General features: G+C 45.2%; 1 protein-coding gene across 5 annotated transcripts in view; it reads left to right on the top strand.

The window, feature by feature from the left end:
- Nucleotides 1-24,736, top strand: part of zfyve27 (zinc finger, FYVE domain containing 27) — a 180,948-nt gene that overhangs the window by 19,553 nt on the left and 136,659 nt on the right. For all 5 annotated transcript variants that reach the window (XM_072479641.1, XM_072479638.1, XM_072479637.1 and 2 more), the window contains exons 4-5: nt 4,356-4,451; nt 11,136-11,248. In XM_072479641.1, coding sequence (XP_072335742.1) covers nt 4,356-4,451; nt 11,136-11,248 — 209 coding nt within the window. The remainder of the gene's footprint in view (nt 1-4,355; nt 4,452-11,135; nt 11,249-24,736) is intronic.

Genomic DNA, 24,736 nt, shown 5'->3' with positions numbered 1-24,736 from the left:
AGGCCAAAAGAACAAGATATTTGTTTTTAGAGGATTTCTGTGCCTTATGAACAGCAGTTTTTGAATGTACGCCCTTTTTATGCAAAATGTGCGTGTAAAAAATTAAATGAGAATTTTCATTATCCAGTAATTAAAATTAAGCAATTTAATTAACATCGTTAAGTAGGAATACAATGCCAAAATCAATTAAATCAGATAAATTAAGAGGAGCAGGCGATACAGGGACTTGTATGTGGAGCACCACTCGTGTACAATCGTTGCTGTCAGATGTAAACTGGTCATGTTGCATCCTGGTTTCAGCTAGACGAGGAAATGGGTGTTTAATGATCTTTTGTTCTGAACTCCTCCCAACCATTTCCTTTCAACACAATGTCATGCTGTCAAATTGTTAAAAGCTGTCACGGGGGAGGAAAGGTTGCTCTTGTTTGTTCGTTTGTTTTAAAACCACGTGAGCAACAGAGTGTTTGCTTTGTCTGCCTGTTTCACCCTTCTCTTCTTCCACCTTTGTCCCTGCTCCTATTAATTCTGCCTTTCTGTTGCTCCGTCATGGAAGCTGCAGATTTATGTATAGTCAACACGAAAGCAGAAACAATTCTTCTTTGAACTCTTGCAGTAAAGGCTGACTTGGGACATTTACTAAATCCATGGCACTATATATGCCTATTGTGTAAGGATTCACCTGTGTAAGGATTCACCTGTTTACCTTTGTGTATTCCCTTTATTTTCTGTTATTTGTTGCTGTTATAATTTTTGTGCCTGGACAGTTGCCAGGATTTATGCCTTTCAGATGGACTGAACTTTTAATTTTAAAATTAGCGGGACACCCCCGGCAGATGTGCTAGTTGGTCTGACATCAGCACCCCCCCCACCCCGGTGAGATGTGTTGCTTGGTTTGGACCAATGATGACTCATCTTGATGCACTTGGCTGGCAGCCAACTAGTTACTTTAAATTCCCAGCTCAAGAAGCTGGGGAGCTACAGGTCGGATCTCTCCCTCATTTGATGGCCTGTGAATCATAGGATCCCTACAGTACAGAAAGAGACCATTCGGCCCATCGAGTCTGTACCAACCCTTTAAAAGACCATCCTACCCGGGCCATTTTTCCCACCCTGTAACCTCGCCCTAGTGGGCAATTTAGCATGTCCAATCAACCTAACCTGCACATCTTTGGACGGTGGGAGGAAACCGGAGCACCCGGAGGAAACCCATGCAGATACTGGGAGAAAGTGCAAACTCCACACAGGCCATTACCCCAGGTGGGAATCGAACCAGAGTCCCTGACACTGTGAGGCAGCAGTGCTAACCACTGTGCCGCCATGCCGTGAAGTGGTGGTAGTAGAGAAATTAACCTTTTTCAAGGTACAGTTTAGGTTCAGGCACAGATTGAGACAGGAGGAGGAGAATCAAGAAATAAAGTTAGGGAGACTAAGGTTCAATTATCAGAAACAATCTTTGATTGTTGATGAAGCAGTTCTATCATAAAACATACACAGAAGTAGAACATACAGTCCAGAAGGGGGCCATTCGGCCCATCGAGTCTGCACCGACCCACTTAAATCCTCACTTGCACCCTATCCCCATAACCCAATAACCCCATCTAACCTTTTTGGACACGAAGGGCAATTTAGTATGGCCAATCCACCTAACGTTGTAACCTGCATGTCTTTGGACTGTGGGAGAAAACCGGAGCACCTGGAGGAAACCCACGCAGACAGGGGGCGAACGTGCAAATCCGCACAGACAGTGACCCAGCCGGGAATCGAACCTGGGACCCTGGCGCTATGAAGCCACAGTGCTAGCCACGTGTGCTACTATGCTGCACAAGTAGAATCTGAATGTATACTGGAGTGTTGTTACATTAGAAATAATATAGTAATGAGGAAGTGAAGGTCTTCAGGCAGATGAGAATTGGGCAGAGGTTCATCACGTTGTATTACCGGTGGGTTATAGAAAGGAGGGTTTGCAGGTAGCGCACACGGTCCCAGTAGGGGATCATTTCAGAGTAAGGAAAACTCAAGCAAAATTACAAAACATTTTTTATTGGCCTGCACTATGTAAGGATGTCGTTGAATTTTGTCATATGTCAGGTGATAGGAAAGCCTCAAGCGGTAATCAAACCTTAATACCCACTCCAGCGTTTGAGGAACCTTTTCCTAGGTTCCTAATTGATTGCGAGGGACCCCTTCCTAAAACAACAACAAATACTGAGTTTCACTTTTTATGTGTCTTGATCATCAAAACTGTGCCTTCATGATTGGAATATCATTAGCTTGGTACATCATGTCAGACTTTTGTAAGAACATTGGTGTGCGCTGTCCAGTCTCACCATCTGATCTTTATTAATTGTCTCTGGTAGCTTAGGTGAAACTGATTCCCTGTGAGTACTATAGTACACAGAATGTGTGACCTGGAGCAGAGTGACACATCCTGAAATCATGCAGCTTTTGATCAAGGCGTGCCTATGTCAACCAGGGCTTCTTGATGAGAGATGAAGTTAACAAATTGTGGAGTTCCAGTTCCTCCAGATGAATCAATCTGCAAGCATTGACAAAGTCGGCAAGATCATAGGACAGCGCTGTGCTTTGTCCTCGTATCTGTGTTCCAACATTGGCCACGATTCTGTAACTCGAGTTAGGCTGGGTGGAATCTGTAACTGAAGAATTTACTTTTTAGATTTGTGTGCATGTCACAGCCAATTCCATACATAAATTTACTTGACAGTTTTGAGGACCGTCTGATCATTATTTAAATACTGGAATCTGTTGCATGACATCCCCATATCAAGACAGGAACTTGCCCTTGTCTTTCTAGCAAAGCATTTTCATTCTCGTTACAGACTGTTTAATTGGGGGACCTTGTAGTTGAGCCAGTATTCCAGCTATAACCTAAAAAGCAAGTCATTTATGAAATCCGGATAAGAAATTCAGGAGATTCTTCTTTACCCAGAGGGTAATTTAGATCATGTGATCATTTAGAATGTGGAGCTTGCTTCCTCAAGGCACTGTTGAGGTGAGTATCTTTTGAGGGGAAAAAGACCTGTGTTAATATAGCGCCTTTTATAGGACATTTCAAAATTCTTTCAAGCTAATGAAGTACTTCTGAACTCTAGTCACTGTTGTAATGTAGGTATGAGGCAGCTGTTTTGTGCACAGTGAGCTTCTACAATCCGCAATGTGATGATCAGTTTTAATCTGTTCTATTTATTGAGGGTGGCACAGTGATTAGCACTGCTGCCTCACAGCGCCAGGGACCCGGGTTGTGTGGAGTTTGCACACTTTCCTCATGTCTCCATGGATTTCCTCCGGGTGCTCCGGTTTCCTCCCACAGTCCAAAGATGTGCTGGTTAAGCGGATTGGCCATGGTAAAATTGTCCCTTAGTGCTCAAAGGTTAGATGGGTTTACGGGGGAGTTGACCTAGGTAGGGTGCTCTTTTAGCGGGTCGGTGCAGACTCGATGGGCTGAATTGCCAACCTCTGCATTGTAGGGATTCTATGGTTCTGTGGATCATTAATGACCAGAGTACCAGGGGATAGCTCTCCTGCTCATCTTTGAAACAGTTCCATGAAATGTTTTACATCCACTTGAGAGGGTGGATGGGGCCTCAGTTTAACAGCCCACAGTGCAACCCTCCCCACTGGACTGTCAGTATTGATTTTTGTTTTGTCCTTGAGCTCTGGAGTGGGATTTGAACCGGCAATCTCATGTCACAGACACCAGAATGCTACCAAATAAGCCAAGGCTAGAAGAAAGGAATAGGATATGCAGATTGAGTCTATGAAGCAGGATGAGGATAGGCTCATGTGGGGTATTATCTAGTTGGGCCGAATGGCCACGTGCTGTACATATTCTACAGAATATATCTTTTGCACAGATACATTTTGTATCAAGGTAAGCTGCCCTCGCCTGAAAATTTCAACTCTCCTGTGGAGAGCTACTGCTCAGATTACACTTAGCTCACCAATTGATCAGTTATGCTGAGTGCTGTATTTCCCCTGATTTTAATGTTAATGACAACTTCATGATCACCCTTGCCCCTGGGTCACAGGCCCTGTGGAGTTTGCACATTCTCCCCGTGTCTGTGTGGGTCTCACCCCCACAACCCAAAGATGTACAGGTTAGGTGGAGTGGCCGCGCTAAATTGCCCCTTAATTGGAAAAAATGAATTGGGTACTCTAAATTAAAAACAAAAACAAAATGATCACACTTGCTAACTGTAAAATATTTGGAAAGTGGCTTTCGAGCCTCTCCCCATACCATGGTGACATCATGACAGGGGATAATTGGATTAAGATGCTTGATCATTGTTTTGTTAATGCTAATGCTTCCATTTTGTGTGGGCTTTTTCTCTCTGTAGTTTAATTCACCTGGATGAGATGCTGAATAAGACGTGCAGCAGTTGCGAGGCTGCATATAGAGTCCTGTACTGGGAGGATCATTCGCTATCTGTCCTGTAAGTGAATGTTTGCTTGTGTTAGAAGATGGTGGTGGTGAAGATCTGATTCAAGGAAATTAAATTTGCTGTGAATTTCCTACCCCAGGCTAATATAATGATTAAAATAGAGATGGCAAATCACTCGTCGCATGGCGTCCGGAAGCTTTCTGTTGGTGGAACAGAAAAAAAAAAAGAGAAACTGAATTTATATGGCATCTTTCATGACTTCAGGGTGTCCCAAAGTGTTCCCCAGCCAATGTAACTCTTTTTGAAGTGTAGTCACTGTAATGTAGGAAATGCAGCAACCAATGTCCACACAGCAAGCTCCCAAACAGCTTTCTCCTCCCTATCTCTGTCACCTCCTCCAAGACGTCTGCTTCTCCAGCTCTGGCCTGCTGCATATCACTAATTTTAATCACTGGTGGCTGTGCCTTCAACTGCCTAGGCCTCAAGACCTGGAATTCCATCCCTCAACCTTTCTTCTTTAAAACCCACCTGTTTGACCAAGCTTTTGGTCACCTGCTCTAATATCTCCTAAGCCATTCAAAGTTTTGTTTGCTAATACACCTGTGTAGCATCTTGTCGCTCGCCGGTGTGTGGCTGGCCCCATCATTGTCGTCTCCAGCATGGTGGGCAGGGAGTGTAAAATAAATCATTGTGGGTTTCTCGAATTGGAAGGAATAGTCCAGTGATATCCCATAGAGGTCTGTGCTCGAGCCTCAACCATTGACTCGATTTATCAATGACTTCACACAGCTCTGTTTAACGGCTGTCACACAGATTGGTGGCTCAGTAAATAGTATAGGCGGGAGCATAACATTGTAAAAGGACACTAATTGAGTGGGCAAAAACAGTGTGGCAGATGAATTCCAATGGAGGCACATATGAAGTCATCCATTTGGATTTAAAAAAAGGACACATCTGAGCATTTCATACGTGGTGAAAAACTTGAAATAGCGGATGTTCAAAGAGATTTAAGGCTCTATGCAACACAAAATATAGCAGTTGGTTACAAAAAACAATCCAGAAAGGCTGTGGGAATGTTGGTGTAATAACTAGAAGGTTGTAATCTAAACGGTGGGGGTGGGGGGGTAGCTACCTGGGGACCCCACCACCTGGAGGTTCCCCGTCCAAGTCACTCACCACCTTGTCATGGAAATATATTGCTGTTTCTTCACTGTCACTGGGTCAAAATCCTGGAACTCCCTTCGTAACTGCACTGTGGGTGTACCTACACCTCCGAGTTTGCAGCAGTTCAAGAAGGCAATTCACCCACCTTGTTTTAAAAAAAAAATAAAAAAATTCCAATTAAGGGACAATTTCAGCATGGCCAATTCACCTACGCTGCACATCTTTGGGCTGTGGGGGGGAGACCCATGCAGACACTGGGAGAATGTACAAACTCCACATGGACAGTGATCCGGGGCAGGGATCGAACCCGGGTCCTCAGCGTCACGAGGCAGTAGTGCCAACCACTGTGCCACTCCTCACCACCACCTCCTGAAAGACAACTAGCGATGGGCAATAAGTGCTAGCCTAATCAGCGATGCCCACATCCTGTAAATTAATTTTAAAAAAACCAACAGGATAAAGGGCAGGTCATTTTAAACTGAGGTGCGTAGAAATTTCTTCTCACGGAGGGGGGTGAATCTCTGGAATTCTCTGCCCTGGAGGGGGGTGGAAGTTGGATTGTTAGAAGTATTTAAAGTGGGGGTGGATAAATATTCGATAGATCGAGGAACAGAGGGTTATAGGGAAATTACACAGAAAAGGAGCTGAGGCCGGCATAGATCAGCCATGATCGTATTGAATGGCTGGGCCGGCTTGAGGGGCCTGGTGGCCTATTCCTGTTTCTGTTTCTTGTGTCTGTGTGAAAGGTAGCTAGACTAAGGGATGCGATCAGTACATTAGTGAGAGAGGATCTTGTATCGGGTGGTAAAAATGTAAACTCTGGGCGGATCTACAAAACAGCAAGGGACAGGAAACATTGGACCACCAAAAAGTAATGGTAATGTAGGGCATGGTATAAATTAGAGGTGCATAAGGATAATACAGTAGTCATGGGTGACTTCAATGTACATATAGACTGGGTAAATCTAAGAAGCATTACTGCTATGGAGGATAAATGTCTGTTGGCAAGATGGTTTTCTAGAGCAATATGTTGAGGGGCTAACCAGAGAACAGGCCATTTTAGATCTAGTGTTATGCAATGAGAGAGGACTAATTAATAATCTTGCTGTAAAGGAACCTTTAGGGAAGAGTGACCATAATGTAATAGAATTTTCCATTAAGTTTGACCATAATGTAATAGAATTTTCCATTAAGTTTGAAAACCACATACTTCAAAATGAAACTAAAGTCTTAAATCTAAACAAAGGAAACTATGAAGGTGTGAGGGGCAAGTTGGCTGTGATGGATTGGGAAAATACATTAAAACTATGACAGTTAACAGGCAATGGCTAGTATTTAACGAATTAATACATGGTTTACAGCAAATGTACATTTCTTTAAGGCACAAAAACACGATCAGGAAACTGTGAGTCAACTGTGGCTAACAAAGGAAGCTAAAGATTGTATTAGATCAAAGAAAGAGGCTTATAAGGTTGCCAAAAAGAGTAGTAAGCTGAGGATTGGGAGTATTTTAGAATTCAGCAAAGGAAGACTGATGATAAAAGGGACAATAGAGTAGAATCCCAACAGTGCAGAAGGATGCCATTCAGCGCATTGAATCTGCACCGACCTCTGAAAGAGCATCCCACTCCCCCGACCTAACCCCGTAACCTTGCCCACACATCTTTGGGCACTAAGGGGCAAGTTAAAGCGGCCAATCCACCTAACCTGCACATCTTTGGGAGGAAACCGGAGTACCCAAAGGAAACTCCGCACAGACAGTAACCCAAGGCCGAATCGAACCCAGGTTCCTGGCACTGAGAGGCGGGAGTGCCCCCCCCCCCCCCCCCCAATAGAAAAGTATCACGAAACATAAAATGGACTGTAAAAGCTTCTAGGGGTATGTAAAAAGGAAAAGATTAGCAAAGACAACTGTGGGCTCATCACATCAAGAGACAAGAGAATTTGTAATGAGGTATTCAAAATGGCAGAGAAATTAAATAATGACTTTGTGTCTGTCTTCACAGAGGAAGATCCAAGAAATCTCCCAGAAATAATGGAGATCCAACAGTCTAGTGAGTGAGAAATTGAAATAAATTAGTATTAGTAAAAAGTAGCATTGGAGAAATAAATGGGACTAAAAGTTGATAAATCCTCTGGATCTGATGATCTATAGCCCAGAGCGTTGAAAGAAGTGACTACAGGGATAGTCGATTCATTGGTGGTCATCTTTCAAAATTCTTGGGAATCTGGAACAGTGCGTGCAGATTGGAAGGTTGCAAATCTAACCCCACTATTTAAGAAAGGAGGAAAGAAAATAGAGAACTACTCCGGTTTCCTCCCGAAAGATGTGCTTGTTTGGTGAATGAAAATGAAATGAAAATCGCTTATTGTCACAAGTAGGCTTCAAATTAAGTTACTGTGAAAAGCCCCTAGTCGCCACATTCCAGCGCCTGTTCGGCATTCTGAATTTTCCCTCTGTGTACCCGAACAGGCGCCGGAATGTGGCAACTAGGGGATTTTCACAGTAACTTCATTGCAGTGTTAATGTAAGCCTACTTGTGACAATAATAAAGATGATTATTATTATTTAGTATACCCTAGCTCCGATAAGGCAGGAAGAAAACCATTTACATCTTCCTAGGGGAGTCATTGCCTTTGAGGTTTGTTGCAGAGTATCTGGTGATGTAATCCATCTGGACCACCTGTTCAATGACATGGTCTGGCATGCCAGTGTGTGTGTGTTCTTAGTGTCCTTGGACTTTGAATTAATAAAAATGAATAACATATAAACTCCTCTGGTGGTATTTTCCGTCAGGATTCTTCTCCCCTTGTCTTGACATTCTCTGTACTCCCATGTTCCTGCCACCTGATGAGTCTACACACAGGATCTGCACCGCAATCATTTTTTTAGTTCCAAATATAAAGCACAATGTAAAAACACCAGATTAATGGGAACAATTCATGAAGTACATCAGCAGCTCAAAATGCAAAACATCAAATCAATACAAGCAGGTTCAGCAATAACTTCGTGGGGTACACAAATTTTAAAAACCGCTGGATTGCCTTCGAGGGAAACCAGTGAATGTGGCGTACTTAGACTTTCAGAGTGCTTTCGATTCGACCCCACACAGAAGTTAGTAAACAATATCAGAACATGTAGGATTGGGGATATATATACTGGCATGGATTGAGGATTGCTTAACAGACAGAAGACAGCGAGTAGGATCATTCTAGCATTGGCAGGTTGTGATCACTGAGGTACCACAAAAATCAGTATTTTGGCACCAGCTATTCACAATTCTAGAAGTGATTTGGATGTGAGGGCCATATGTGATATTTTAAGTTTGCTGATGGCACAAAACCAGTTTGGGATGTGTGTTGTGAAGATGATGCAAAGAGGCTTCAAGGGAATAAGGACAGGCTTAGTGAGTGGGCAAGAACATTGCAGAATGAATAGAACAGAGAACATTACGGCGCAGTGCAGGCCCTTCGGCCCTCGATGTTGCACCGACCTGTGAAACCACTCTAAAGCCCATCTACACTATTCCCTTATCGTCCATGTGTCTATCCAATGACCATTTGAATGCCCTTAGTGTTGGCGAGTCCACTACTGTTGCAAGCAGGGCATTCCACGCCCTTACTACTCTCGGAGTAAAGAACCTACCTCTGACATCTGTCCTATATCTATCTCCCCTCAATTTAAAGCTATGTCCCCTCGTGCTAGACATCACCATCCGAGGAAAAAGGTTCTCGCTGCCCACCCTATCCAATCCTCTGATCATCTTGTATGCCTCAATTAAGTCCCCTCTTAACCTTCTCTCTAACGAAAACAGCCTCCAGTCCCTCAGCCTTTCCTCATAAGATCGTTCCTCCATACCAGGCAACATTCCGGTAAATCCCCTCTGCACCCTTTCCAATGCTTCCGCATCCTTCCTATAATGCGGCGACCAGAATTGCACGCAATACTCCAAATGCGGCCGCACCAGAGTTTTGTACAGCTGCAACATGACCTCATGGCTCCGAAACTCAATCCCTCTAGCAATGAAAGCTATCACACCGTACGCCTTCTTAACAACCCTCTCAACTTGAGTGACAACTTTCAGGGATCTATGTACATGGACACCGAGATCTCTGTGCTCATCCACACTGCCAAGAATCTTACCATTAGCCCAGTACTCTGTCTTCCTGTTATTACTTCTGAATGGAGTTTGAGGTGTAGGTGGAGTCAATGGGTGGGAGGCAGGTTCGTGTGATGGACTGGGCTGTGTTGGCGGCTCTCTGAAGTTTCTTGCGGCCTTGGGCCGAGCAGTTCCATCGACACCTCCCGCTGCCTGGGGAAAGCGGGCAGCATAATCAAAGATCCCTCCGACCTGCTTACTCTTTCAGCTTCTTCCGTCGGGCAGGAAATGCAAAAGTCTGAGAACACGAAACGAACAGACTCAAAACGGCTTCTTCCCCACTGTTACCAGACTCCTAAACGACCCTCTTACGGACTGACCTCATTAACACTACACCCCTGTATGCTTCACCCGATGCTGGTGTTATGTAGTTAAATTGTGTACCTTGTGTTGCCCTATTATGTATTTTCTTTTATTTCCTTTTCTTTTCATGTATTTAATGATCTGTTGAGCTGTTCACAGGAAAATACTTTTCACTGTACCTTGGTACACGTGACAATAAACAAAATCCAAAGTTGCCATTACCAGGCTGTGATGCAGCCAGATAGGATGCTTTCTATGGTGCATCTGTAAAAGTTGGTAAGGGTTAATGTGTACATGCCAAATTTCCTTAGTTTCCTGAGGAAGCATAGGCGCTGTTGTGCTTTCTTGGCGGTAGCGTCGACCAGGACAAATTTTTGGAGATGTGTACCCCAAGGAATTTGAAACTGCGAACCATCTCATCCTCGGCCCCGTTGATGCTGACAGGGGTGGTGTGTACAGTACTTTGCTTCCTGAAGTCAATGACCAGCTCTTTAGTTTTGCCGGCATTGAGGGATAGATTGTTGTCGCTGCACCGCTCCACTAGGTTCTCTATCTCCCCCCTGTATTCTGACTCGTGTTATTTGAGATCCGGCCCAATAAATAAATAAATAATCTTTTATTGTCACAAGTAGGCTTACATTAACACTGCAATGAAGTTGCTGTGAAAAGCCCTAGTCCCACATTCTGGCGCCTGCTCAGGTACAGGGAGGGAGAATTCCGAATTTTCAGCTGGTACGGGAATTGAACCCGTCGTGCTGACCTTATTCTGAATAACAATCCAGCTGTCTAGCCTACTGAGCTAAACCAGACCCGTAGTACGATACTATGTTCGTATCGTCAGCAAACTTGTAGATGGAGTTGGAACCAAATTTCGCCACGCAGTCGTGTGTGTACAGGGAATATAGTAGGGGACTTTTGGAGCCAAGCCATGGAACTGGGATTAAGGTACAGGCCAATTCAGGGTCACCGCGAATGGCAGAATACGTTCGAGGGGAAGAATGGTCCTCTCCTGTTTCTCCTCAAGTTCCTGATGACTCCTTGCGTTTTATTTGTCTGGAATCCTGAAATGCTAATGCTGGATGTTTGCCTTCCTTTCTATTTTGTTTAGGTTTTACGGAAGTTTGATGGGAATGCTCTCCATCTTCTACCTGTTACCACTCTGCTGGGTCATGGTTCTCCTGAACAGTGTGTTGTTTCTGGGAAATGCTGATTTTTACAGAGGTAAGTGATTGGGGAGGTGAATGTGTTGGTATAATCCATGAAAAAATGCTAAAGAAAGGGAAAATGAAGACACTTGGTCCCAAGTGCTCGCAGCATTTGTTTAGAATTGTACCTCACCCCTCTCTGGCTCGTTCCCAATTCAGCAATAATTAGTTAGTTGTGATTAAGGAGTTAGGAACTCCAGAGCCTTCGTTCATTCCCTTCTAGAGTTGGAGATGAATTTGTGTTTTCCTGAATTGACTGTAGGTCTTCAGCATTTTTCAAGATTGTATACGGCTAGGGGTGGCAAATGTATGTGCGTGTGGAAAGGGAGGGAATATAATCTGGGGTTCAGTTCTTTTTTAAAAATTTAGAGTACCCAATTCATTTCTTCCAATTAAGGGGCAATTTAGCGTGGCCAATCCACCTACCCTGCATAGGGCAGCACGGTAGCATTGTGGATAGCACAATTGCTTCACAGCTCCAGGGTCCCAGGTTCGATTCCGGCTTGGGTCACTGCCTGTGCGGAGTCTGCACATCCTCCCCGTGTGTGCGTGGGTTTCCTCCGGGTGCTCCGGTTTCCTCCCACAGTCCAAAGATGTGCAGGTTAGGTGGATTGGCCATGATAAATTGCCCTTAGTGCCCAAAATTGCCCTTAGTGTTGGGTGGGGTTACTGGGTTATGGGGATAGGGTGGAGGTGTTGACCTTGGGTAGGGTGCTCTTTCTAAGAGCTGGTGCAGACTCGATGGGCCAAATGGCCTCCTTCTGCACTGTAAATTCTATGAATGAAAATAGCTTTGGGTTGTGGGGGCAAAACCCACGCAAACACGGGGAGAATGTGCAAACTCCACACGGACAGTGACCCAGAGCCGGGATCGAACCTGGGACCTCGGCGCCGTGAGGCAGCTGTGCTTACCACTGTGCCTCCGTGTTGCCCTTGGGGGTTCAGTTCTCGTGCTCCTCCACATCCTTACCTAATTGCCAGTTCTTCGCTTGTTTATACAGTGAATATTCCACCATGAGTTTAAGAAGTTTGCTATGTAGGAAATGTCACACCAGTAAAGTTTTTAACCTAATGCTAATTGTTAATGAAACGTCAACAGGAGCATGAGACCATACTTCAGAATGTCCAACATTATCGCAAACAGATTATGGGTGTAGCAATATTTCTTAATCTGAAGAATTATTGTGTGCGTGATTGTTAGCCACTGAACCTGTTCTGTGACTTTGTGCTGATCCGGGTGAGAGATGGGAGTGGAACACTTTGAATCCTGGATCGGCATTGATCACATGCTGTTTAGAGGCAGAGCAAACACACTGCTCTGACCGAAACAAGGTGCCTCAATGCTTATGGCATTCCCGATTGCACTTCTTCATTCTTCCCTCTGGCTTGACTTTTCCAATGTTCTCCTGACGGCTTCCACTCCATCAACTCGAGCACATCAAAAACTGTCACCCATCTGCTAATTTCCAACAACCCATTACCCCGCCAGTGGCTCCCAGTCCGGCAACATCTCGGTTTTTAAATTCCTCCGCCTTGTTTTCAAACTCGCTCTAGGCTGTAGGCGCCCTAAATCTTTTTGCCCCTCTAACTCACCCTCATTTTTCAAACTCCTTCTTTGACCAGGCTTTTGGTCATTTGACCCAATTTCTTCATGTGTGGCTCAGTGTCAAATTTAGTATGAAAATTGCTCCTGTGAAGTGTCTCGGGATGTTTTACTAATTTAATGGTGCTACGTAAATTCAGCTTGTACCATTGACTAACTGCCCCCCCCCCCAACCATCCCCATTACACCATTTTGTGTTTTATCATTCCAACCATACTGTGGCCTTTGAATGAGATATCCAACTTAATGTTCAGGCGTAGCTTTTGTACAGCTGCAATTCTGCTTAGTGCCTGATGATGGTGGTAGCACTTGAGCTTTCACCACAGTGCTATTGACAGGCCTTGTTCTAATTCAGTGGAAGCTACTTTAAGCAGGCTCATTGGTGTAAAAATATACTTAGAAAATATCTGAAAGAACATTCAAGCATTTCAAAATGGCTATCACCCAGGGCAATGGTATTCCGGTTCTCTGCAGACCCTCTTGAGGTACTTCAATACAGTCAAAACAAATTACAGGTATTTCAAAACGGTCATTACAATTCTGCCAGGTATCCTGATCGTTGGACAATTGCCTTGGGTTGGACCCCTACTTTTTGAATAATGAGAGGCTCAGGGTATCGTTTCCACTTTAACTGGGTGATGCCTTTAACTGAGCCTTATTTTCAAATTACGGAAAACAATAATTACTGATTGCTTAGTATATGCACGTGGAGCTCGCCCTGTGTGCACGATCCGCCAATGACTTCTCGCACGTTTTCTAGTGACTGACCAGGTCACTGCTTCCCAGCTGCAATATAGACCCCTTTGGCTGAATTCCAACTGGCATGATGTCAGCATGCCTGCTGTCACCAACCATGGTCAGAAGCCAATTTCAGCTCAACTGATAGGCTTTCAAATCATTTCATTGTCCATCGCAGGCCAGACTCTACTGGCCATGTTGGAGGCAGTGACCCTCATAATATTCAAGAAGTATTTAGATGTGCACTTGCGATGTCGAGGCATACGAGGCAACGGGCCAAGTGGCGTGGTGGTTAGCACTGCTGCCTCACAGCTCCAGGGACCCTGGTTCCCGCCTCGGGTTACTGTCTGCGCGGAGTCTGCACATTCTCCCCGTGTCTGCGTGGGTTTCCCCCGGTTTTCCCCCACGGTCCAAAGATGTGCAGGTTAGGTGGATTGGCCACGATCAATTGCCCCTTAGTGTCCCAAAGGTTAGAGGTTAGGTTAGGTGGGGTTACTGGGTTAAGGGGATAAGGTGGGGGACTGACCTTAGGTGGGGTCCCCTTTCAGAGGGACGGTGCAGACTTGATGGGTCGAACAGCCTCCTTCTGCACTGTAGCGTTTCTATAAAGTGCTGGATAACGGGATTAGAATACTGAGCTGATTGATCCATCTCGTCGGCACTGGTCAAAAACAAAGGGCCTTTTCTGTGCTGTCGATCTCTATGGGTCGATGACTCTGAAGTACACAAATTAGGGTTCTATTCTGTAGAATTTAGAAGGTTAAGGGGTGATTCAGTTGAAGTTTTCGAGACGGTAACTGTAGATAAGTGAGAAATAATTTCAACATTCGAGTCAAAGGACTCGAGACTTTAAATCTGTTTCTCTCCTAGATGCCACAGACCTGCTGAGTTTTCCTGGCATACTCTTCTTGTTTCGGATCCCAGCAACCGCAGTATTTTGCTTACTTTAATTACTTCCATTGGTTGAGGAGTCTGGGAAATGGGGTGGACACAATATTAAAAAAGTAGATTCAGACCGTTCAGGAATGAAATTAACACTTCTGTACACAAGAGTGATAGAAGTTTGGAACTCTCTTCTGCAAGTGACAATTCCCATTAGGCCAATAATTTTAGACCTTGATGTATTTTTGTTAGTCAAAGGTATTGAAGAATGTGGAGCAGGTCTCTGGCACTGAGTCTGGCTCTGGGGCTCAGAAGGGAAGGGGGGAGAATGGAAAAGCAATAGTGATGGGAGACTCAATGGTTAGGGGAGTAGATAGGAGATTCTGTGGCCGCAAGCGAGACTCCCGGAAGGTATGTTGCCTCCTGGGTGCCAGGGCCAGGGATGTCTCGGATCGTGTCTTCAGGATCCTTGAGGGGGAGGGGGAGCAGCCAGAAGTCGTGGTGCACATTGGTACCAACGGCGTAGGTAGGAAAAGGTGTGTGGAGGTAATAAACGAGTTTAGGGAGTTAGGCTGGAAGTTAAAAGCCAGGACAGACAGAGTTGTCATCTCTGGTTTGTTGCCGGTGCGAGGCTAGGAATAGGGAGTGTTTGCAGTTGACCACGTGGCTGCAGGAATGGTGTAGGAGGGAGGGCTTCAGGTATTTGGTTAACTGGAGCGCATTCTGGGGAAGTTGGGACCAGTACAAGCAGGACGGGTTGCATCCGAACCAGAGGGGCACCAATATCCTGGGAGGGAGGTTTTCTAGTACTCTTCTGGAGGGTTTAAACTAAGTTGGCAGGGGAATGGGAACCGGATTTGTAGTCCAGCAACTAAGGTAGCCGATGTTCGGGACGTCAAAGAGTGTAGTGAGGCAATGGGTAAGGTAACACTGACAACGGAGATTACTTGCAGGCACAGAGATGGGTTGAAGTGTCTATACTTCAACGCAAGAAGCATCAGGAATAAGGTGGGTTATTCCTTATTCCATGGATCGGTACTTGGGGCTACGATGTGGTGGCCATCACGGAAACTTGGATAGAAGAGGGGCAGAAATTATTATTGGAGGTTCCTGGTTATAGATGTTTCAATAATTCATAGAATTTACAGTGCAGAAGGAGGCCATTTGGCCCATCGAGTCTGCACCGGCTCTTGGAAAGAGCACCCTACCCAAGGTCAACACCTCCATCCTATCCCCATAACCCATTAACCCCACCCAACACGAAGGGCAATTTTGGACACTATGGGCAATTTATCATGGCCAATCCACCTAACCTGCACATCTTTGGACTGTGGGAGGAAACCGGAGCACCCGGAGGAAACCCACGCACACACTGGGAGGATGTGCAGACTCCGCACAGACAGTGACCCCAGCCAGAATCGAACCTGGGACCCTGGAGCTGTGAAGCAATTGTGCTATCCACAATGCTACCGTGCTGCCCTAAGATTAGTAGGGTGGTAAAAGAGGTGGGGGGGGGGGGGGTTGCATTGTTAATTGGAGATAGTATAACAGCTGCAGAAAGGCAGTTCGAGGAGGATCTGCCTACTGAGGTAGTATGGGTTGAAGTCGGAAATAGGAAAGGAGCAGTCACCTTGTTGGGAGTTTTCTATCGGCCCCCCAATAGCAGCAGAGATGTGGAGGAACAGATTGGGAAACAGATTTTGGAAACAGGGTAATAGTCATGGGTGACTTCAACTTCCCAAACATTGAATGGAAACTCTTTAGATCAAATAGTTTGGATGGGGTGGTGTTTGTGCAGTGTGTCCAGGAAGCTTTTCTAACACAGTATGTAGATTGTCCGACCAGAGGGGAGGTCATATTGGATTTGGTACTTTGTAATGAACCAGGGCAACTGATAGATTTATTAGTGGGGGAGCATTTTGGAGATAGTGACCACAATTCTGTGACTTTCACTTTAGTAATGGAGAGGGATAGGTGCGTGCAACAGGGCAAGGTTTACAATTGGGGGAAGGGTAAATACAATGCTGTCAGACAAGAACTGAAGTGCATAAGTTGGGAACATAGGCTGTCAGGGAAGGACACAATTGAAATGTGGAACTTGTTCAAGGAACAGATACTACATGTCCTTGACATGTATGTCCTTGTCAGGCAGGGAAGAGATGGTCGAGTGAGGGAACCATGGTTGACAAGAGAGGTTGAATGTCTTGTTAAGAGGAAGAAGGATACTTATGTAAGGCTGAGGAAACAAGGTTTAGACAGGGCACTGGAGGGATACAAGATAGCCAGGAGGGAACTGAAGAAAGGGATTAGGAGAGCTAAGAGAGGGCATGACAAATCGTTGGGTAGGATCAAGGAAAACCCCAAGGCCTTTTACACATATGTGAGAAATATGAGAATGAATGGAGCAAGGGTACGTCGGATCAAGGACAGCAGCGGGAGATTGTGTATTGAGTCTGAAGAGATGGGAGAGGTCTAGAACGAGTACTTTTCTTCAGTATTTACGAATGAGAGGGGGCATATTGTTGGAGAGGACAGTGTGAAACAGACTGGTAAGCTCGAGGAGATACTTGTTAGGAAGGAAGATGTGTTGGGCATTTTGAAAAACTTGAGGATAGACAAGTCGCCCGGGCCTGACGGGATATATCCAAGGATTCTATGGGAAGCAAAAGATGAAATTGCAGAGCCTTTGGCAATGATCTTTTCGTCCTCACTGTAAACAGGGGTGGTACCAGGGGATTGGAGAGTGGCGAATGTCGTGCCCCTGTTCAAAAAAGGGAATAGGGATAACCCTGGGAATTACAGGCCTGTTAGTCTTACTTTGCTGGTAGGCAAAGTAATGGAAAGGGTACTGAGGATAGGATTTCTGAGCATCTGGAAAGACACTGGTTGATTAGGGATAGTCATCACGGATTTGTGAGGGGTAGGTCTTGCCTCAAGTCTTATTGAATTCTTTGAGGAGGTGACCAAGCACGTGGATGAAGGTAAAGCAGTGGATGTAGTGTACATGGATTTTAGTAAGGCATTTGATAAGGTTCCCCATGGTAGGCTTATGCAGAAAGTAAGGAGGCATCGGATAGTGGGAAATTTGGCCAGTTGGATAACGAACTGGCTAATCGAGAGAAGTCAGAGAGTGGTGGTGGATGGCAAATATTCAGCCTGGAGCCCAGTTACCAGTGGCATACGCAGGGATCAGTTCTGGGTCCTCTGCTGTTTGTGATTTTCATTAATGACTTGGATGAGGGAGTTGAAGAGTGGGTCAGTAAATTTGCAGACGATACGAAGATTGGTGGTGTTGTGCATAGTGAGGAGGGCTGTTGTCAGCTGCAAAGAGACATAGATAGGATGCAGAACTGTGTTGAGAAGTGGCAGATAGAGTTTAACCCTGGAAAGTGTGAGGTTGTCCATTTTGGAAGGACAAATATGAATGCGGAATACAGGGTTAATGGTAGGGTTCTTGGCAATGTGGAGGAGCAGAGAGATCTTGGGGTCTATGTTCATAGATCTTTGAAAGTTGCCACTCAAGTGGATGGAGCTGTGAAAAGACCTATGGTGTGCTGGCGTTCATTAGCAGAGGGATTGAATTTAAGAGCCGTGAGGTAATGATGCAGCTGTACAAAACCTTGGTACGGCCACATTTGGAGTACTGTGTGCAGTTCTGGTCGCCTCATTTTAGGAAGGATGTGGAAGCTTTGGAAAAGGTGCAAAGGAGATTTACCAGGATGTTGCCTGGAATGGAGAGTAGGTCTTACGAGGAAAGGTTGAGGGTGCTAGGCCTTTTTTCATTAGAACGGAGAAGGATGAGGGGCGACTTGATAGAGGTCTATAAGATGATCAGGGGAATAGAAAGAGTAGACAGTCCCCGGGTGGAACAAACCATTACAAGGGGACATAGATTTAAGGTGAATGGTGGAAGATATAGGGGGGGATGGCAGAGGTAGGTTCTTTACCCAGAGAGTAGTGGGGGCATGGAATGCACTTCCTGTGGAAGTAGTTGAGTCAGAAACATTAGGAACCTTCAAGCGGCTATTGGATAGGTACATGGATTATGGTAGAATGATGGGGTGTAGATTAATTTGTTGTTAGTCTAGGACAAAAGTTCAGCACAACATTGTGGGCCAAAGGGCCTGTTCTGTGCTGTATTTTTCTATGTTCTATGTTTAAAAGCTCCATATGGGGGTGGGTAGCTGATCAGCCATTGGTCGCATTGAGTGGTGGAGCAGGCTGAAAGGGCTGAATGGCCTCCTATGTTCCTTTGCGATCACATACTATCATTCATGTGCAAGTCTGGACTGCTGGTGTTGGACAGAATCTTTTAACCGATGCTCGCATGAGGGTTAGAAAGGTCACAACGGAGCTAACCCAGCTTCTACCTCGCATGCACACTTCCCAAGTGGACGCGCTGGGTTGCAAAAACCCTGACTGACTTTTTTTCTTTGCCTTCCCTTCGCTCAGAAGCCCTGCGGTCGAGTTATTAGGAGCTGTCGTCCCCCCTTGGCTGAGATAACTAATTCAGCAGAGAGCTTTTATGGCCTGTTTGGCTTGAGTTGCAAGCAGTCTTTATCATATCAACTGTTTAATATACATCTCCTTCCAAAAGTTTCATTTCACTTCTGTGTTCCTGTTTACTGTTTGATGTGCTTTGTCTGTTTATTTTCCTGTTATCTGTTTCTCTGTGGTTTTGGACCTCCACTCCCATTACGGATAATTATTCTTTCCCCCGCTGGTAACTTTTCTGTCTCTGTCTCCACTCACTTGTGTCCCCTGGTCTGCAAACTTCAGAGATGTTTATTTGTGTACTCTTTGTTTACATATTGCTCCCAAGTGTCAAGAGGACAGCCAAAAAGAATAGATGTGTTTTAGTCCGAGTTCCTTCGCTTCAGAGGACTGAGTTATGAGGATAGGTGAGACTTGTTTTGCTGCCATACACTAGCCGGAATGAGAGACATTGAGCTGGGAGAAATTATGTTCAGTGGGTCCTTGGCCATAATTTGCAGATTCCCACGCTTATTTCACACAGAAACCCTCTACTACCTGAGAGAGAGATGGTCCTTCGATTCAATCAGTATGGCCTGGTTTGAAACCAGAGGTGTCTTATTGTCCTTTTATTCTGTGAGATCAATAAGGGATTTGAGGAGGTCATGTGGATGAAATGCAACATTTTAGCTTTTTTGGGATTTCAAGTATTAAAATAGTTAATTATTTGAGGATGGTGAATGAGAGAGGAGACTTTTTTTCAAATTATGTAGACATTAATCCTGTTTGGAATTCCCAATGTTCCGCATAAAACCTTGACTGAAGGACAAGGGCTAGAGATGTGAAAATGGTAAATGACTATTTCAGGACTGATGTTTAGGAGCACTTCGTCACCCAGCGAGTGATCAATCCGTGGTAGGGATGCAGTAATTTCAGAATCCTTAGAGAGGTGGTTAGATGCTTTGACTGGGCGAGGGAAGAGCTCGTGGGCAGCACTGTTGCTTCACAGCTCCAAGGTCCCAGGTTTGATTCCAGGCTTGGGTCATTGTCTGTGCGGAGTCCAAACGTTCGCCCCGTGTCTGCGTGGGTTTCCTCCGGGTGTTCCGGTTTCCTCCCACACGCCCCGAAAGACGTGTGATAGGTGAATTGGACATTCTGAATTCTCCCTCGGTGTACCCAAACAGACGCCGGAATGTGGCGACTAGGGGCTTTTCACAGAAACTTCATTGCAGTGTTAATGTAATGTCTACTTGTGACAATAAAGATGGACTGTGTGACCTTCCTTATCTCGACCTGCCCTTGTGATCAACATCAAATTGATGCATTTTGAAGCCTGTTCCTCAGCTGAGGTGCAAGTTATTTTGGGACTATTAGAAACAAAGCACTGGTCCCAGGAGAGTGATCCTCTATTGCCCCCACTCCTCTTCATGCGAGCTTGATGAGCTGAAGGCCATTCAGTTTATCATTTCAGACTGGCAGGCGGTAATGGGAGACCTGGCTCCTATTGTCAGCTGAAGGTTTTGAGGAGTAAAAACAATAAGCAGTACAGAACAATAAGTGTCAACTAACCTCCCAAAAACACGCAACTTCAGCTGATGGCAGCTAGTGCTGAGTTTGGTCAGCAGCACCAAATAGAAATGGGCCTCGAAACCTGGAGTCCCATGTGCTGTGGAGGGTGCTAGGTCCGGTCGGGACCGATGACGGTATCGGAGAGTGTGTCTTTGTCGAACCTGGCAAAGGTCTCTGGAACGGTAGTCAAAAGCAGGAACCCTTAGTTCAAGAGTTCTGAGGCCACTCATATAGCCCCATCTGTCTCCAAGGTGGGATTAACTGACTCAACTCGTACCGGGGATACACACGAGCACTCTACTGGATTGTTTGGTTCCTTGTACCACACGATACATTTGCTAAGTTCCCCAGCAGCCGGCGCCAGTTCATTGCAAAGTGGGCAGCACGAGTCATATACACCTTTCAAGAATTGAACCAGCGTGCCTTCAGAAAGCTCCATGAACTGCAGAGTGGGCAACCATCTCGGACATGCTGCTGAGGAATCCATTTACCTTCCACAGAAAAATAAATCTGCAACGAAACAGAAAATTCTGAAAATATTCTGTGATAAGAGGAATGAGGGCATGTTTTGTGTGTCCTTGTCCAGAATCCAGCCCCAAGATCTGATTGGTGAATTTTCAGAATTTTAAAATTAACACTTACTGAAATGGTGAATTTGTAAAGAAACAGCAGGAGGCCATTCAGCCCCTCTAGCCTATTCCACTCATTCAGATCCTGGCTCATCTGTATCCTCACCTTGGTTCCATAACAATCGATACTCTTGCCCAACAAAAAGATCAGTCAATCTCCAGTTTTTTAAATCATTTTTGAGAAGCACATTTCAATGCTTGATATAATCAACAAACAAGAGTGTGGTGTGCGATTCCCAATGCAGCTTGGCAGAGGCAGAATGGCAAGGAGAGGTTGAGGTTAACATTTACTGTTTTGAGTGAAAATAAGATGATGGATTGCAGCCTAATGGGAGGCTGTATTTTAGGTGGAATTATTATGTTTGTAAAGCTCAACTGTTTACTTTACAGTCCAGTGCCTTGGGTGAGTTGCTGTCGCCAATTGGATTGAATTACACACCATTTTACCCACACTTTTATTCGAAGTCTCTTGTTCCAATCTCGCTGAGCATTCCTCTATGGGGTCAGGAAAGAGCTTCCTCCTTCTCCTCCTCCCTTCCCGTTTCAAACCCCCCCCTCTCCACTCCGACACCCCTACCAGCACCTGCTCCTGTTATGCTCATTGTGTGTGTGTGTAAATGGCCGGAAAGGGGCTTAACTAGATTTACGCTTAATAACCGAACCAAATGGACTCATTTGTACTGTATTACAGCATGAAATTCATTCCAGCGAGGGGATAAGGATGGATTCACAGCTGTGCTTTTTTAATTTATTTTTTAACAAGAATACAAATACTTGAGTTCCTTCCACCCTGTGGCTGGTTTTGACTCCGCTTTCCCCAGAATTGGTTCCTGTTTAAATTCACTTTGTAGATCCATCTTTCGGTGGGTCTGTCACGGTGCAGCCCGGGGGGGTTGGGGAGCCCGGCTTAGCAGCTTAAAAAGTCGGGAGCCAGTGAGCGTTTCTCTAGTGCCTTTCATGACCGGCTCTTAGCGATGCCCTTTGCAGCCAATGAAGTACTTTTTGAATGTCGTCACTGTTGTGATGCAAGAGATTCGGGAGCTGATTTTCGCACAGCAAGCTCCCACAAACAGTAATGAGATAATGACCAGATTTTGATTGTGAGATAAATATTGGCTAGAACCCGTCTGCTTTTCTTTAAAATGGTGCAGTGGAATTCTTTAAATCCACCTCAAGGACAGCTGGAATTATTCAAATTGAATAAGCTCCTTTATGTTCTCACAGTGCCTTAAGCTCCTGAACAAAGACAGCAATGGATGGCAAGCAGAAGAGATGTTCAGGGAGGTAGTTGCAATTGTTGCTTATGAGGCAAGTTATGACTAAGCTGTTGGAAGGTGAGGAGAGGAGAAACCGTGAACTTTACAGCATTGAAAAGTGGGGGAAATCTCTGGTATGCAGTGGAGGAGTAAAACTATGTACAATTTATAGCACAGAAGCAGGACATTTGGCCTAAATGGTCTGTGCTGGTGTTTACACACCGCCTCCAAATCTACTTTGTTTAGCCCTTTTGGAATAACCTTCTATCCCTTGTTCTCTAATGCACAGACCCAACTTCCCCTTAAATGAATATATATGCTATTGCCTCAACCACTCCACGTGGGAGCTAGTTCCACATTCTCGTTAGACTCTTGAGTAAAGAAGTTTCTCCATAATTCCCTGTTCTATTTATTAGTGACCATCTTGTGTTTATCATTCCTTGCCTGCCTCCCATATCAGTGGAAATCTGTACATCCACTTACTAAGTTACATGAGTATGAAGAAAGAGTGGAACCGGAAAATAGGTTAACGTTATGAAACAACGGCAGATATTCAAGGAGATATTTCATAACTCAACAAAGATATATTACATTGAGTACAGCACAGAACAGGCCCTCACTGTTGTGCCGAGCTTTGTCCGAAACCACGATCAAGCTTGGGAAAGAGACCATTCTTTTACCAAGAAAGAAAGACTCCATGAAAAAGGAGCACCATCCGAGGCTAACAAAGTGAGTGAAGGATGGCATGAAATTGCAAGAAAAGATATACAATGCTGCCAAAATGAGTGGCAGACCAGAGGATTGGGAAAACTTTAGAGACCATGCAGATCATGACTTAAAAAAAGATAGAGGGATAATTGGAATATGAGAGAAAACGAACAATCAAAACAGACAATAAAAGCTTCGGTATGTAAAAAGGAGGAGAGTAGCTAAAATAAAGCATTGACTCTTCAGAGGATGAGACTGGGGAATTAATAATGAGAAGCAAGGAAACAGCAGAGACTTTGAACAAGTATTTTGTGTCTGCCGTCACAGTAGTCTTGATTAATCAGGGGTTATGGGGAGAAGGCAGGAGAATGGGGAAGAGAAAATATCAGCCAAGATTGAATGGCGGAGCAGACTCGATGGGTCAAGTGGCCTAATTCTGCCACTGCATTGATTGTACTCTTTCAAAGTTCCCTAGATTCTGGAAAGTTTCTAGCAGATTGGAAAATCACAAATGTTAACACCACCTATTCAACAAAAGAGGGAGACAGGAAGCAGGAAACATTAGGCCAGTTTGGCATATATCATTGGGAAAATGCTAGAATCCCCCCCAAAAAAGTGGTAATGGCAGGACATTCAGAAAATCATAATTCAATCCGGCAGAGTGAGCGTGGTTTTGTGAAAGGGAAATTATGTTTGATAAATGTATTAGAGTTCTTTGAGGATGGAACAAACCGGTTGGATAAAGGGAAATCAGAAGATGTGGGGCAGTATTCTCCGTCCAACGACGCGGAATTAGGAAATGTGATCGGACGGAGTATCGCTGTCAGCCGATAATAGAGGCCAGCGCCGGGCGCGCAGTGGAATGCCATGCTTCGGTGCCTCGACAGCGGCGTGAATGCATTCCGTGTCACATGCTGGTGTGGGCATGCAAATTGTACAGTAAACCCCTTTGGCATATCATTAATGGGCCCGACCTGGCAATTTCCGGGCCGCCAGCAGGATTTTCCGATGGCGAGGTTCACTCGTGGTATTTCAAATCGGGAAACAGATGGTGTGGCTGCTGAGGAAGAAAGGGGGGGTGCAAAAAGCATCCACCGTCGCTATCGTGTGCTGACAGTTTTGCCGGTAGGGCTTTTGCTATGGCCAGGGAGAGGAGTAGGGGGCAACTAGGAGATGGGCCGTGTGTTCGGGGTGGACCACCATTGCCGCAGTCTGCAATGCAGCAATCCGGCGGTGCACCACGGGTCTTATGAGTGCCTCCCATGCCACCCCTCCCAGGTACCCCCTGGACCCAGCCGACCCATCAATGGGATGGGCGTGCTCCAGCGCAACCAGCGTCATCATCTTGGCTAGAATGAAGGTGTGTGGGAAGTGGAGTGCCAGTATGCAGCTCCTGCTTGTCAGGCTCTCCAGTGCTGATCATGACCCCATTGTATCACGTGGCAACTTGCATTGGAATTGCAGCAGTTCCACGTGGTGCCGGTGCTAGCCCATTAGGATGTCCTGAATCGCTGCGCCGCCGCTATCGTGAATGTAGAACACTTACGATTCAGTCCCGTCATCAGCACTTAGTCTCTCAAATGGAGAATCCAGCCCAGAATCCAAAAGGCATTCGATGAGGTGCCATAAAAGGTTACTGCAGAAGA

Source organism: Scyliorhinus torazame, chromosome 16 (genome assembly GCF_047496885.1).
Source record: "Scyliorhinus torazame isolate Kashiwa2021f chromosome 16, sScyTor2.1, whole genome shotgun sequence".
NCBI lineage: Eukaryota > Metazoa > Chordata > Chondrichthyes > Carcharhiniformes > Scyliorhinidae > Scyliorhinus > Scyliorhinus torazame.
This window is presented reverse-complemented; position numbering and strand designations above follow the sequence as displayed.